The sequence below is a fragment of the Schistocerca cancellata genome, chromosome 5 (assembly GCF_023864275.1).
Source record: "Schistocerca cancellata isolate TAMUIC-IGC-003103 chromosome 5, iqSchCanc2.1, whole genome shotgun sequence".
Classification (NCBI taxonomy): Eukaryota; Metazoa; Arthropoda; class Insecta; order Orthoptera; family Acrididae; genus Schistocerca; species Schistocerca cancellata.
The window spans coordinates 589,396,804-589,411,115 of record NC_064630.1 but is presented as its reverse complement, the minus strand read 5'-3'; the positions used below and the strand labels follow the sequence as shown (position 1 = coordinate 589,411,115).

At 43.5% G+C, this 14,312-nt stretch overlaps 1 protein-coding gene across 1 annotated transcript in view; it reads right to left on the bottom strand.

Moving 5' to 3' along the window:
* Positions 1–14,312, bottom strand: part of LOC126188707 (carboxypeptidase B-like) — a 162,492-nt gene that overhangs the window by 126,598 nt on the left and 21,582 nt on the right. The window contains exon 2 of the mRNA XM_049930315.1: positions 11,218–11,466. Within this exon, the coding sequence (XP_049786272.1) occupies positions 11,218–11,466 (249 nt within the window). The remainder of the gene's footprint in view (positions 1–11,217; positions 11,467–14,312) is intronic.

Below are 14,312 nucleotides of genomic sequence, written 5' to 3'. Positions count from 1 at the left end.
TATATATGTATATATTCTGTGACTGTAAACTTAGTTAATTAAGAAAAATTTGTTGCTCATGGCAAGTCCAATTGACTAACCATCGCTGCCAAATTTTTGCCCCCCCAGTGGAGGGTTATGTAAGAGGTATGGGCTGTCTGCGATATGAGAATCGCTGACTAGAGAGCAGTGTTGACTGCAGTACGGACTGTGTAACTGTAGTAGTTAGTTGTTGCTAGTCGCTAGTCTGAGGTTGTCTGCGCTTGTCTGCAGTCTGCTCTGGTCGGGAATCTGGAGATGGAGTATTATTGTATAAGGTAAAGAAGCAGCGTCGCGCATATCTAGTAATGTATCTGAACTGCCATCCAAATGTTTTAAAAAGTCCTAATAATAATTTTGAAATATAAAGTAATTTAAAAAAAAACATTCATTTAAAAAAAATCAGTTGCTTCCTTTCACAAATCACAAATGTATAGGCCAGCATTGCACGGAGCTGTGCCGGAAAAATGTTAAGTAAGAGCAGATATATTCGCCGTTTATATTGAGGTAAGAATTTTTGCTTTTTATTCAGAATGATCTTACAGGGCCACGACGCAGCACTGCTGTCGTCCAAATTTTACCAGGTTACTGAATTTATTTTTTTTATTATGAGGTTTAAGAATTTTTGTTTCGAGCTTATATTAAATGAGAAAAGAATTTTGTGGGTACATTAAATGTGAATGCATTTGTGCACGGAGATTATAAATGGGAACCAGTTTTGTTGTGAGGTTACAGTAAAATTAGAATCATTAGCCAAATAATATTTATTTATACTTTAATTTTCTGTGGGGAGGTTACATGGCATAAGCAGGGCTTCGCCAGAAATGAAACTGACAGATCAGATGTGGGAGCTGCAGGTGGGCAAGCGTTTAGGAAGAACAGCAGTTTTGGTACAGGTTGGGCGAGGCATGGACCAATCGTGGAAACGGGGCTGCCAGGAAGCGGTTGGCGCACCGGGAAGGCTAAAGGATGGTAATATGAGGGTCGTGGGGTCGAGTTCTTCTATGAAAGTTATTTTAATTTTCAATTTTTGCATTACTTACACTGCAAAGAAACCGAAATATTAAAAAGTAACATACTAGTATACAACGCAATATGCTACGATCCTTTCTGGACAGTGTATGCACCCATACAAGAAAGCACTGGCTCCTTTGAACCGAGGATTCAAAAAACGGTGGATGAATACGCGCCAAGTTATAGGAATGTCGTCACTACTTCGTCAAAATCTCTGAAACTTACAGTAGCATAATACAAAAAACTTTGACTGATGTGATGAAGTCCTATGTGCAGGAGAACTGGCTCATGGGGAAGGCACACAAAATCATAATTATACGATGAGGTTTTTCAGTATGAAGAAGCATTGTCACCGAGAAATATTAAAGTGATTCCCCCCAGAAGCACTTAGTAGCAGTAATAATAGTAGTAGTAGTAGTAGTAGCTTTATTCATCCGTAGATCTCTTTTTACAGGGATATAGGATGTGTCAGTGTATTGACAAATTTAGATCTATTTAAAATAAGCTAATTCGTATACACATATATTTACAGACTTCTAGTTAGAGACAATCATTAGATTTACTCCTGGTATAAAATACTTTTTTTACAAATAACTTATTAAATAATGTAATGCCACACTGTTCACTCATACCTCACTATCAGTCACTGCACACACTATAAACATATTGTTTCATAACACTTCACTCACTAAACACACACACACACACACACACACACACACACACACACACACACACATTCACACACTGGTGATCTCTGGGCCATTTTCTGTACCGCAACTTCCCATTTGTTATCCTGAAAAACTGAGTCAGCGTCCCTCCATAATGAGTGAGTGAGAGAGATGTTGAGCTCAGAAACACGAAGAGGTGTTAGTATTGTGCTAGGCGTAGCTTGGGGGCAAGTATTTCTAGGAAGGAAAAAAAGAAGGGAAAAAACATAAACTGAAGGTCTATGTGGAATGTTGGATATTTTATAATTATAATTTATTTGTATAACATTTTTTATCAAACCCCTACTCTGTTTTAGCTAAGTACTCCTTCAATGTAGGAGATGTATTGCATAACAATACTTTTTAGCTGCCTTTTTAAACAAGTTTATATTTGCAATTTCTTGAATCTCTTTTAGTAATTTATTGTACAGTTTTATTCCTTGGTAGAAAATGCTGTTTTGAGTTTGATGTTTATTTTTTCTTGGTAAATGTAACTTGAGTCTATCTCTTGTTGCATGGTCATGTACAGAGCTGTTTGTGCAGTAATTACGAATGTTATTTTAGATGTGTATTACTGAAAATGGTTCAAATGGCTCTGAGCACTATGGGACTTAACATCGGTGGTCATCAGTCCCCTAGAACTTAGAAGTACTTAAACCTAATTAACCTAAGGACATCACACACATCCATGCCAGAGATAGGATTCAAACCTGCGACCGTAACAGTCGCGCGATTCCGGACTGAAGCTCCTAGAACCGCTCGGCCACCGAGGCCGGCTGTGTATAACTGACTGGTAAATGTATTCACATCGAGCAGTTAAAATTCCCAGTGTTTTGAACAGATTTTTACAATCAGCTCGACTAGTATTTTTGGTTATTATTCTTATGGCTCTTTTCTGGAGTGCATCCCTGACATGTCTATTTTTTTATGATCAGATAAAGAATTTGATTAAGAAGCTTCAAAAACGATCTTATCAAGAGAGACAGGGATGTCACATCCCGAGAAGACTGCATCAAAATGCACTACATTGTATATCAATATCTATCCTCATCAATATTTTGCAAAATGTTGGGCTACGCGTGGTTTGCTGCCAAACTACGCTATGAGAACTTACGTGCTATGAATCTAAACCAAGTTCATTTTTCCTTAGAAAATTTAAAATAACCATGTAATTTTAAAAACGCAGCCCTTATAACGTGTTAAAGGAGCAGAGAAAATTAATGTTTCCATTTTTGTCACGATGAATATCACCCCAACATGTGTAAATCATCAACTGTAAAATAATAAAAGTACCTACCTATCTATTTATCTATATCCAGATCCCGCTCCAGCTACTGCCGGGTCTGGGTGCTGACGAGTCCTCTCCATTTGGCTCGGTCCTCCCACCACTTTTCTTCCTCCACTTGCTGCCGGGTCACACCTCTCCTTTCCACAGATATTCTCACTCCCATTTCCCACCGTGTTCTTGGGCGCCCTATATGTCTTTTCCCATCCATCTTTAGTTCTTCCATAATTTTGGGGAGTCTCTGCCTATGCATCCTCTTAACATGCCCATACCGTCTTAATCTCTTTCTTTCAATTTCTTCTCTCTAAGTATCTAATTTTGTATACGATGTACTCGTGTATACCTTATAGCCTCTTCCTGGTAATTTATTATCAGTATCAAATTTTCCTTTGCCTTTTCTTTTCATCCTCTTGATGAAGATATTAATAAATGCAACATCCGCATATTGAACGTTATTTCAGTTTATTTGCAGTGTAAGTTAACGTAAAAATGGAAAATAAAATAAAAAGTAGCGTGTAGGGACTTGACCCCAATGACCATTGTATTATCGTTCGATACGCTTTCCGCTGCTCCAACCGCTGCCTGGAATGGAGTTAACAGTAGTGGCTGACACCTCGCCCGACCAGCGCCAAAAATGCTACTTTTTCCTAAACGCTTGGCCCCCTGGAGCTCTCACTTCCGTCACTTTCATTTCTGGCCAGTCCCTGCATATACCATAAACCTGGACGAAATCTATGATGAGGAATAGGTGCGGTTCCTTTCTCAGAGAACTGAGAAACTCTTGTCGGAAGTAGCCCTTTTTAATGGTTTTTGTTTCTATTGTATAAAGTGATGACGAGATTGGTTACTCAGTAGCATTGGAGAGGAGCTTGGACAGTAGTTATTTCTCCGAAAGATTTGCAATGAGGTGGAACAACGAGGAACTGACGATCGTGTGAAATCCAGCTCGCACTATTCGCCCACGAGACTCAGAGGGTCATAGACACGGGTTCACAGGTAGATGCCGTGTTTCTTGACTTCCGCAGGGCGTTAGATACAGTTCCACACAGTCGTTTAATGAACAAAGTAAGAGCATATGGACTATCAGACCAATTGTGTGATTGGATTGAAGAGTTCCTAGATAACAGAATGCAGCATGTCATTCTCAATGGAGAGAAGTCTTCCGAAGTAAGAGTGATTTCAGGTGTGCCGCAGGGGAGTGTCGTAGGACCGTTGCTGTTCACAATATACATAAATGACCTAGTGGATAACATCAGAAGTTCACTGAGGCTTTCTGCGGATGATGCTGTGGTATATCGAGAGGTTGTAACAATGCAAAATTGTACTGAAATGCAAGAGGATCTGCAGCGAATTGACGCATGGTGCAAGGATTGGCAATTGAATCTCAATGTAGGCAAGTGTAATGTGCTGCGAATACATAGAAAGAAAGATCCTTTATCATTTAGCTACAGTATAGCAGGTCAGCAACTGGAAGCAGTTAATTCCATAAATTATCTGGGAGTAGGCATTAGGAGTGATTTAAAATGGAATGATCATATAAAGTTGATCGTCGCTAAAGCAGATGCCAGACAGAGATTCATTGGAAGAATCCTAAGGAAATGCAATCTGAAAACAAATGAAGTAGGTTATATATATAGTACACTTGTTCGCCCATTGCTTGAATGTTGCTCACCAGTGTGGGATCCGTACCAGATAGGATTGATAGAAGAGATAGAGAAGATCCAACGGAGAGCAGCGCGCTTCGTTACAGGATAATTTAGTAATCGGGAAAGCGTTGCGGAGATGACAGATAAAACTCCAGTGGAAGACTGCCGGAGAGACGCTCAGTAGCTCGGTACGGGCTTTTGTTGGAGTTTCGAGAACATATCTTCACCGAGGAGTCAAGCAGTATATTGCTCCCTCCTACGTATATCTCGCGAAGAGATCATGAGGATAAAATCAGAGAGATCAGAGCCCATACAGAGGCATATCGACAATCTTTCTTTCCACGAACGTGACTGGAATAGAAGGGAGAACCGATAGAGGTAGTCAAAGTACCCTCCGCCACACACCGTCAGGTGGCTTGCGGAGTATGGATGTAGATGTAGAATGTAAGCAAAAAAAAAAAGGCTATGATCACTGCCCATCATCTTTCAGCCCAGGATGACTGCCTGTGCGAAAAGGCCAGAGTCGTGCTACAGTAGTTTGAGTAGTGTGATAGTGAACTCACGTTGATGTCTTGGGCACTAAATTCATCTGACCAGAACCCGAAGGAGTATATCTTGGACACTATCGGGTGCCAGTTTTGCGCTCACAAATCACCGGCTCGTAATCAACGGGAGTAACGTGACAAGTGCGAAGATATCTGGTGAGACATACCTCAGGAAACCTATAAAGAATTCATCGAATCCACTCAGAATTGCTGCTAATAAGCGGGGGGTCATAGTATTTCGGATCAACAGTGTAAAAAATGAGTCAAAGTACCGAAGATTACTTTGAATACCAAAGTGCCTTACTAGCCATGGACCTTTCCGGGGAGTTACGCCCATAACGTGCCACTGTGGTAGAAATGTTCAGTAGGTTATAGGGAGACATACATTTTAACGAAGAATGTAAGCTTACAACTTCACATTTCTAACGCACAAGGTGAGGAATATTTGGCGTACTCCGACTTCATAACACGATTCCTCGCATATTAGGTATACAGTTGCATACTTTCTTTCGGTTCACTATTATCTTCAGTTATGGTCTTCCATCGAAAGGAAAAACAACCGTTCCGTCGGTCTTCTTTTAGTTCTACTTCGTACTTCTTTCATCCTATTGAATGCTTGATTCTTCTAAGTCTCCTTCAGCCATAAGTATCACATAACCACTCCAATGAAGTACACTATTTCACAGAACCTCGTCCACTACATTTGATCGCAGATTATATCGAACTGAACTAAGATACTTGTTGCACATGTTTTAAGTGTAACCAAATTTCCGTTGTTCGAAGTACACATTATACTGATAATATAGCCGGTGCGATGTTTTGTTATTAAAATTTTTATATTTTGCCAATGGTAATGTGCTGTGGGGTTAGAGTTCACCAGTTTTTATAAAGCATTACCAAAAATGAAAGCTTTAATCTTTCGGTATTGTCAGGAGTTCCCCAGAGAAGTGTGATAAGACCACTCTTGTTTTCTGTATACAGGGCTGTTATAATTAAACTTTCGCTACTTGAGCCAGCGTAGATGGTTCAAATGGCTCTGAACACTATGTGAATTTCTGAGGTCATCAGTCCCCTAGGACTCAGAACTACTTAAACCTAACTAACTTAAGGACATCACAAACATCCATGCCCGAGTCAGGATTCGAACCTGCGACTGCAGCGGTTGCGCGGTTCCAGACTGTAGCGCTTAGAACCGCTCGGCCACTCCGGCGAGCCAGCGTAGATAGAAAACTATTTATCGTAGAGGTTCCCAACTTATAGGAATGATATTCAGACTGTGCGCAGCAGGAGTTGCTTTGTTAGTGGTGTTAGTGTCATGTCATGCTGTTAAGGCGACGTAGGTTTCAAACACAAGCATCAGTGTGCGTTATAGTAGCAGACAGTCAACATGGGCCTGGACAAGGTGAGCAGGGCTTTACTCGCAATGCTGTCTTGTCGAAACGACAGTAATTGTGCTGCTGCTCTTCACACGTATCGACGAGGGACGGAAGAACCTGATTCGGAAGTTCGAATTACATGGCGATGTGGGAATTGATCCTGGGAGACGCCGACAGCCAATTGCGCCAAAAAATGGTGAAGAAGACGCTGTTGTCATGGCTGAGAATGCTGGACAAAAGTGAGATTTTCAAGCACTGTGTCACGACAGCTGGACATTCCGTGGGCCACCGTAGTTTCGGGCAGCAGTGGAGCAATTTCTAGCGCGGTTGCAAGCTGTCGTAGATACACTCCTGGAAATTGAAATAAGAACACCGTGAATTCATTGTCCCAGGAGGGGGAAACTTTATTGACACATTCCTGGGGTCAGATACATCACATGATCACACTGACAGAACCACAGGCACATAGACACAGGCAACAGAGCATGCACAATGTCGGCACTAGTACAGTGTATATCCACCTTTCGCAGCAATGCAGGCTGCTATTCTCCCATGGAGACGATCGTAGAGATGCTGGATGTAGTCCTGTGGAACGGCTTGCCATGCCATTTCCACCTGGCGCCTCAGTTGGACCAGCGTTCGTGCTGGACGTGCAGACCGCGTGAGACGACGCTTCATCCAGTCCCAAACATGCTCAATGGGGGACAGATCCGGAGATCATGCTGGCCAGGGTAGTTGACTTACACCTTCTAGAGCACGTTGGGTGGCACGGGATACATGCGGACGTGCATTGTCCTGTTGGAACAGCAAGTTCCCTTGCCGGTCTAGGAATGGTAGAACGATGGGTTCGATGACGGTTTGGATGTACCGTGCACTATTCAGTGTCCCCTCCACGATCACCAGTGGTGTACGGCCAGTGTAGGAGATCGCTCCCCACACCATGATGCCGGGTGTTGGCCCTGTGTGCCTCGGTCGTATGCAGTCCTGATTGTGGCGCTCACCTGCACGGCGCCAAACACGCATACGACCATCATTGGCACCAAGGCAGAAGCGACTCTCATCGCTGAAGACGACACGTCTCCATTCGTCCCTCCATTCACGCCTGTCGCGACACCACTGGAGGCGGGCTGCACGATGTTGGGGCGTGAGCGGAAGACGGCCTAACGGTGTGCGGGACCGTAGCCCAGCTTCATGGAGACGGTTGCGAATGGTCCTCGCCGATACCCCAGGAGCAACAGTGTCCCTAATTTGCTGGGAAGTGGCGGTGCGGTCCCCTACGGCACTGCGTAGGATCCTACGGTCTTGGCGTGCAACCGTGCGTCGCTGCGGTCCGGTCCCAGGTCGACGGGCACGTGCACCTTCCGCCGACCACTGGCGACAACATCGATGTACTGTGGAGACCTCACGCCCCACGTGTTGAGCAATTCGGCGGTACGTCCACCCGGCCTCCCGCATGCCTACTATACGCCCTCGCTCAAAGTCCGTCAACTGCACATACGGTTCACGTCCACGCTGTCGCGGCATGCTACCAGTGTTAAAGACTGCGATGGAGCTCCGTATGCCACGGCAAACTGGCTGACACTGACGGCGGCGGTGCACAAATGCTGCGCAGCTAGCGCCATTCGACGGCCAACTCCGCGGTTCCTGGTGTGTCCGCTGTGCCGTGCGTGTGATCATTGCTTGTACAGCCCTCTCGCAGTGTCCGGAGCAAGATTGGTGGGTCTGACACAACGGTGTCAATGTGTTCTTTTTTCCATTTCCAGGAGTGTATATATCACTGTCATATTGAGCATGGTTTGTAATCTGGAACGTAAGCGTCGTAAGCAATTAACAATAGCATTAAGCTCCCACATGGAAATTAAAATGTGTTCCAGTCAATGGATTTTTAGTTATTTCTCTTCCGCATGTCATTAAAAATGTTTCCACAAAGTTTCATTGCCCTGCAATCACTCGTTCTTCATAGAGATCCTCACAAGTAGCGAAAGTTTAATTATACCCACCCGGTACATAAACGAGACTGAGCAGCAATCTACGGCTGTTTGCTGATGATGCTGTAGTGTACGGGTAAGTATCGTCGTTGAGTGTAGAAGGACACACGACGACTTAGAGTTTTTATTTGATGTGTTGAATGGCAGCTCGCTCCAAATGTAGGCAAATGTAAGTTAATGCAGACAAGCAGGACAAATAAACGTGTAATGTCTAAATACACTATTAGTGGTGTGATGCTTGCCACTGTCACGTCGATTGAACAACCAGGCATAACGTTGCAAAGCAGTATGAGATAAAATAAGCTCTTAAGCTCGGTAGTGGGGAAGACGAATGGTCGATTTCGATTTGTTGGCAGAATTATACAAAAAAATTAGATCATGTATAAAGGAGGCAGCGTATAGAACGCTAGTGCGACTCGTTCTTGAGTACTTCTCGTGTGTATGGGATCCCCATCAGATAGGATTAAAGATAGAAGTCGAAGCAATTCAGAGACGTGCTGCCCGATTTGTCAGTGGTAAGCTAGATTAACACGCGAGTACCGGGTGATCAAAAAGTCAGTATAAATTTGAAAACTTAATAAACCACGGAATAATGTAGATAGAGAGGTAAAAATTGACACACATGCTTGGAATGACATGGGGTTTCATTAGAAAAAAAAAAATGCTAGACGCGTGAAAGATCTCTTGCGCGTGTCGTTTGGTGATGATCGTGTGCTCAGCCGCCACTTTCGTCATGCTTGGCCTCCCAGGTCCCCAGACCTCAGTCCGTGCGATTATTGGCTTTGGGGTTACCTGAAGTCGCAATTGTATCGTGATCGACCGACATTTCTAGGGATGCTGAAAGACAACATCCGACGCCAATGCCTCACCATAACTCCGGACGTGCTTTACAGTGCTGTTCACAACATTATTCCTCGACTACAGCTATTGTTGAGGAACGATGGTGGACATATTGAGCATTTCCTGTAAAGAACATCATCTTTGCTTTGTCTTAGTTTGCTATACTAATTATTGCTATTCTGATCATATGAAGCGCCATCTGTAGGACATTTAGTGAACTTTTGTATTTTTTTGGTTCTAATGAAACCTCATGTCATTCCAAGCATATCTGTCAATTTTTACCCCTCTATCTACACTATTCTGTGATTTATTCAGTTTTCAAATTTATACTGACTTTTTGACCACCCGGCGCAACGGAAATATTCCCCTGGAGGGAAGACTGCCTTCTTTTCGCTAAATACTGTTGAGAAAGTTTAGAGTACGGGAATTTGCAGCTCACTGCAGAATAGTTCTACTCCCGCCAACGTAAATTTCGTGAACGACTGCGAAGGTAAAAGAAATAAGATCTCGTAAGGAGGAGTATGGACAGTGGTTTTCCCAAATTCCATTTACGAGTGGAACAGTAAAAAGAATGTGATGAATGAATAATTATTTTTTTCAACTTCCAAGATCGCTAAAATCATTTATTCATATAGAAGACCGGTTTCGGCAATTTTATGTTGCCGTCTTCGGATCTATGTTTACATAATTAAATAACCTCCTCCTCCAGTGCACCCTAAGTGTTGCTACTCATTGTATGTCCATGTTGGTATCGTGAACTATACTAGAAGTCGACATGCCAGATTTAAAATAACAGCTATGTACCGACACATCATCGCGCCGATTACAGATCTCACATTCATCGCCACTTTACAATTAAATGTGATCACATGTAATCGGCGTGTACATACAGCAGCTGTTATTTTCAAACAGACTTGCCAACTTGTAATGTAGCTCACAATAACAACATGGTCATACATTGTACAACACCACTTGCAACACTGAAGGAGGAGATTGTTTAATGATGTAAACATAGATCCGAAGATGGTAACAGAAAATTGTCGAAACTGTATGCATGAAAGATTTTAGCATTCTTTATTATTCAGTGTCCACAGTACTATAGGTCGCCCCCATGATGACGACGTCAGAGGTGTATAAATAAAGGAAATGCTTAGTAGCTTACAAGTTATCCTGTGCCATGTATCGTATGATCGCTTTTGTGGTATTTATGTAAGTGTAGACGTAGATCCTGTTGTGGACTGACAAGACAGCCAGTCCACTGTGACGGGTAACCGAAAGGCACGCGTTTAATTCACGCAGGCTTGCTTAAGTCTGAAACAGGATACGGAATAAGTAAGTAGCTTCTTTAATACTTAACTTTAATTCATCCTTGTGGTACATCGCTCTTGATAATACAAGTGAGACTCTCAGATATGGTTAATGGCGCCTTGCTAGGTCGTAGCCATGGACTTAGCTGAAGGCTATTCTAACTATCTCTCGGCAATTGAGAGAAAGGCTTCGTCAGTGTAGTCGCTAGCAAAGTCGTCGTACAACTGGGCCGAGTGCTAGTCAGTCTCTCTAGACCTGTCGTGTGGTGGCGCTCGGTCTGCAATTACTGACAGTGGCGACACGCGGGTCCGACATGTACTAATGGACCGCGGCCGATTTAAAGCTACCACCTAGCAAGTGTGGTGTCTGGCGGTGAAACCACAGATCCGACGTAATTTCAGACCCCTATGTCATTACAGTAACGCTTTCCGAATCGCCGTGGCAGCGATGTTACTGTGTGCGTTGGAAGTAAGGGCGTGGTACTCACTGTTCCACGTCTGAGACGAGTAGCTGGTGAGCCACGCCTTGGCGCCGGAGTTTCTCGCGGAAGTAGCGGTGCAGCTGTGGCGGAACCATCACCACGTACGTCGGCTGTCCTGGCGCATTCCAGACCCTAATGGATGTGCTCTTTCTCAGGTGGTCCAGCAGTGGCAGCTGTTGGTCCGTGAACGTCACCCGGTACAGCGCGCGCCTGCCATTCACACGAGAAAAATGCAGGCGTCGTGAAACCAAGAAGCTAGGAAAGTGTACACAAATTGGTCAGAGAGGTTAAAGAGACGGTTAATATCCAGATATTTAAAAAAAACAGGCAAAGGGTACTTGTTAAATATTACACCATAGCCAAGGATTGTTTAGACAACACAGAGGGGGATTGGTAAAGGCTCTGAGCACTATGGGACTTAACTTCTGAGGTCATTAGTCCCCTAGAACTTAGAACTACTTAAACCTAACTAACCTAAGGACATCACACATATCCATGCCCGAGGCAGGATTCGAACCTGCGACCGTAGCGGTCGCGCGGTTCCAGACTGTAGCGCCTAAAACCGCTCGGCCACTCCGGCCGGCGGGGATTGGTAAAAATTAGCATAAAATAATAATAAATGCCCTTGCAATTTATGCATTTCTCGATCAAATACACGATAAACGACTCAAGACTCAGCTACGTACATCTTCATCTACATCTGCATGGATACTCTGCAAACCATATTTAAGTGCCTGGCATAGGGTTCATCGAACCACCTTCAAAATTCTCTATTGTTCCAATCCTGTATAGAGCGCGGTAAAAACTAACACTTATTTCTTTTCGTAAGAGCTCTGATTTCCCTTATTTTATTATAGTGATGGTTTCTCCCTCAGTAGGTCGGCGTAAAAAAATATATTTCCCCATTCGGAGGAGAAAGCTGGTGACTGAAACTTCATGAGAAGATTCCTCCGCAACGAAAAACGTCTGTTTTAATGATGTCCATCCGAAATCCTGTATCATTTCAGTGATACTCTCTCCCCTATTTCGCGATATTACAAAACGTGCTGCCCTTCTTTGAACTTCTTAGATGTACTCCGTCAATCTGATGTAAGAATCGCACGTCGCGCAGCAGTATTCTAAAAGAGAACGGACAAGCGTAGTGTAGGCAGTCTCTTTAGTAGATGTGTTACATTTTCTAAGTGTCCTGCCAATAAAACTCAGTCTCTGGTTAGTTTTCCCCACAACATTTTCTACGTGTTCTTCCCAATTTAAGTGGTTTGTATTTGTAGTTCCTAGGTATGTAGTTGAATTTACGGCCTTTAGATTTGACTGATTTATCGCGTAACCGAAGTTTAACGGATTCCTTTTAGCACTCATGTGAAGGACCTCACATTGTTCGTTATTTAGGGCCAATCGCTAATTTTTGCACATACAGATATCTTTTCTAAATCGTTTTGCAATTTATTTTGATCTTTTGACGACTTTACTAGTCGATTAACGACATCGTCATCTGCAAACAATCTATGATGGCTGCTCAGATTGTCTCCTAAATCGCTTATATAGATAAGGAACGGCAGAGGGCCTATAACACTGCCTTGGTGAACCCCAGAAATCACTTCTGGTTTACTCGATGACTTTCCGTCGTGTACTACGAACTGTGAGCGCCCTGACAGAAAATCACGAATCCTGTCACATAACTCAGACGAAATTCCATAAGCACGCAATTTAATTACAAGCTGCTTGTGTGGTACAGTGTCAAAAGCCTTCCGGAAATACGGAAACAATTTGAAATCCCTTGTCAATAGCACTCATCACTTCGTGCGAGTAAAGAGCTAGTTGTGTTTCATAAGAACGATGTTTTCTAAACCCATCAGCCGGAATTGACCACTAGATGCCAAGAATACAAAAGGAGAGGTGGGAATATTTTTTTGTCAGCAGAGACGCAGTAATTGAGGAATGGGTCTGTCAGGAGACTACAACGATATCGAACGTGGACTAATCTTTGGATATCACCTGAGTATTAAATCTATCAGGGACATAACCCTTATAAAGCTGACCATGTTGACTGTCAGTGATGTGATCATCAAATGCAAACGTGAAGGAACAACCACAGCTAAACCAAGACCAGCCATATATCATGCACTGAAGAACATGAACCGTTAAACACTGCGGAGGGTGATCGTAAAAAGTTAATATGAAATCGGCGGAAGGAATCACTTGCGAGTTGCAAAGTGCTGCCAGCAGTCAAGTTAGCACAGAGACGGCGCGTAGCGAGTTTAAAAGAATGGTACAATGGTCGAGCCGCTCTCATAAGCAATACATTTCTGTACTCCGTGCTAAGCAACACTTTGAGATGTTGTAAACAGCGACGCCACTGGACAGCGAATAAATGGCAACGAGTGATTTGGAGCACCCTGTGGCAATCAGATGGGAGGGTCTGAGTTTGGCGAATGCCTGGAGAACGTTACCGACCATCATGTGTAGTGCCGGCATGGGGATGTTTTTCGTGGTTAGGGTGTGGTCTCTTCTCTGTGCTACAGAAAAAGCTAAATGTGGAAGGATGGGAACACATTTTACAGTAGACTAACAGTCGGAGACAGTAACTGGTTCTATCAGCATAACAGTGCACTCTGTCATAAAGCCGCATCTGTGAGGCAATGATTTGTGGACCAGCAATATTCCTGATATGGACTGGCCTGCCCAGAGTTCCGCCCTGTACTGAAGGCTTTGGAATGAGTTAGAACGTCACCTTTGCTACAGACTCCAGTGTCCAACATCACGACCTCCTCTGGTTTCAGGTCTTGTGGAAGAATGGGCAGCCATTTCTCTGTAGACATTAAGACACCTAAGTGTCCAAGGAGAGTTCAAGCCGTCACAAAGGCGAAAGGTGGACACACCTAATATTAACGTCCACTAACAGATGTCCGGACACCTTCGATCGTGTAGTATCTACTGCACAGTACTGAAAAGCCTTACGCCCTGATCTGTAACAGATTCTTGTATCTGACAGTGATTCGACCCACACCACGCGGCAGTATCGATACGGATTCTGAGATACTGCAGTTTGCAAGTAATAACATTTCTTCGCGATTCCACTGACGGTGTAAGCAAAGGTCATT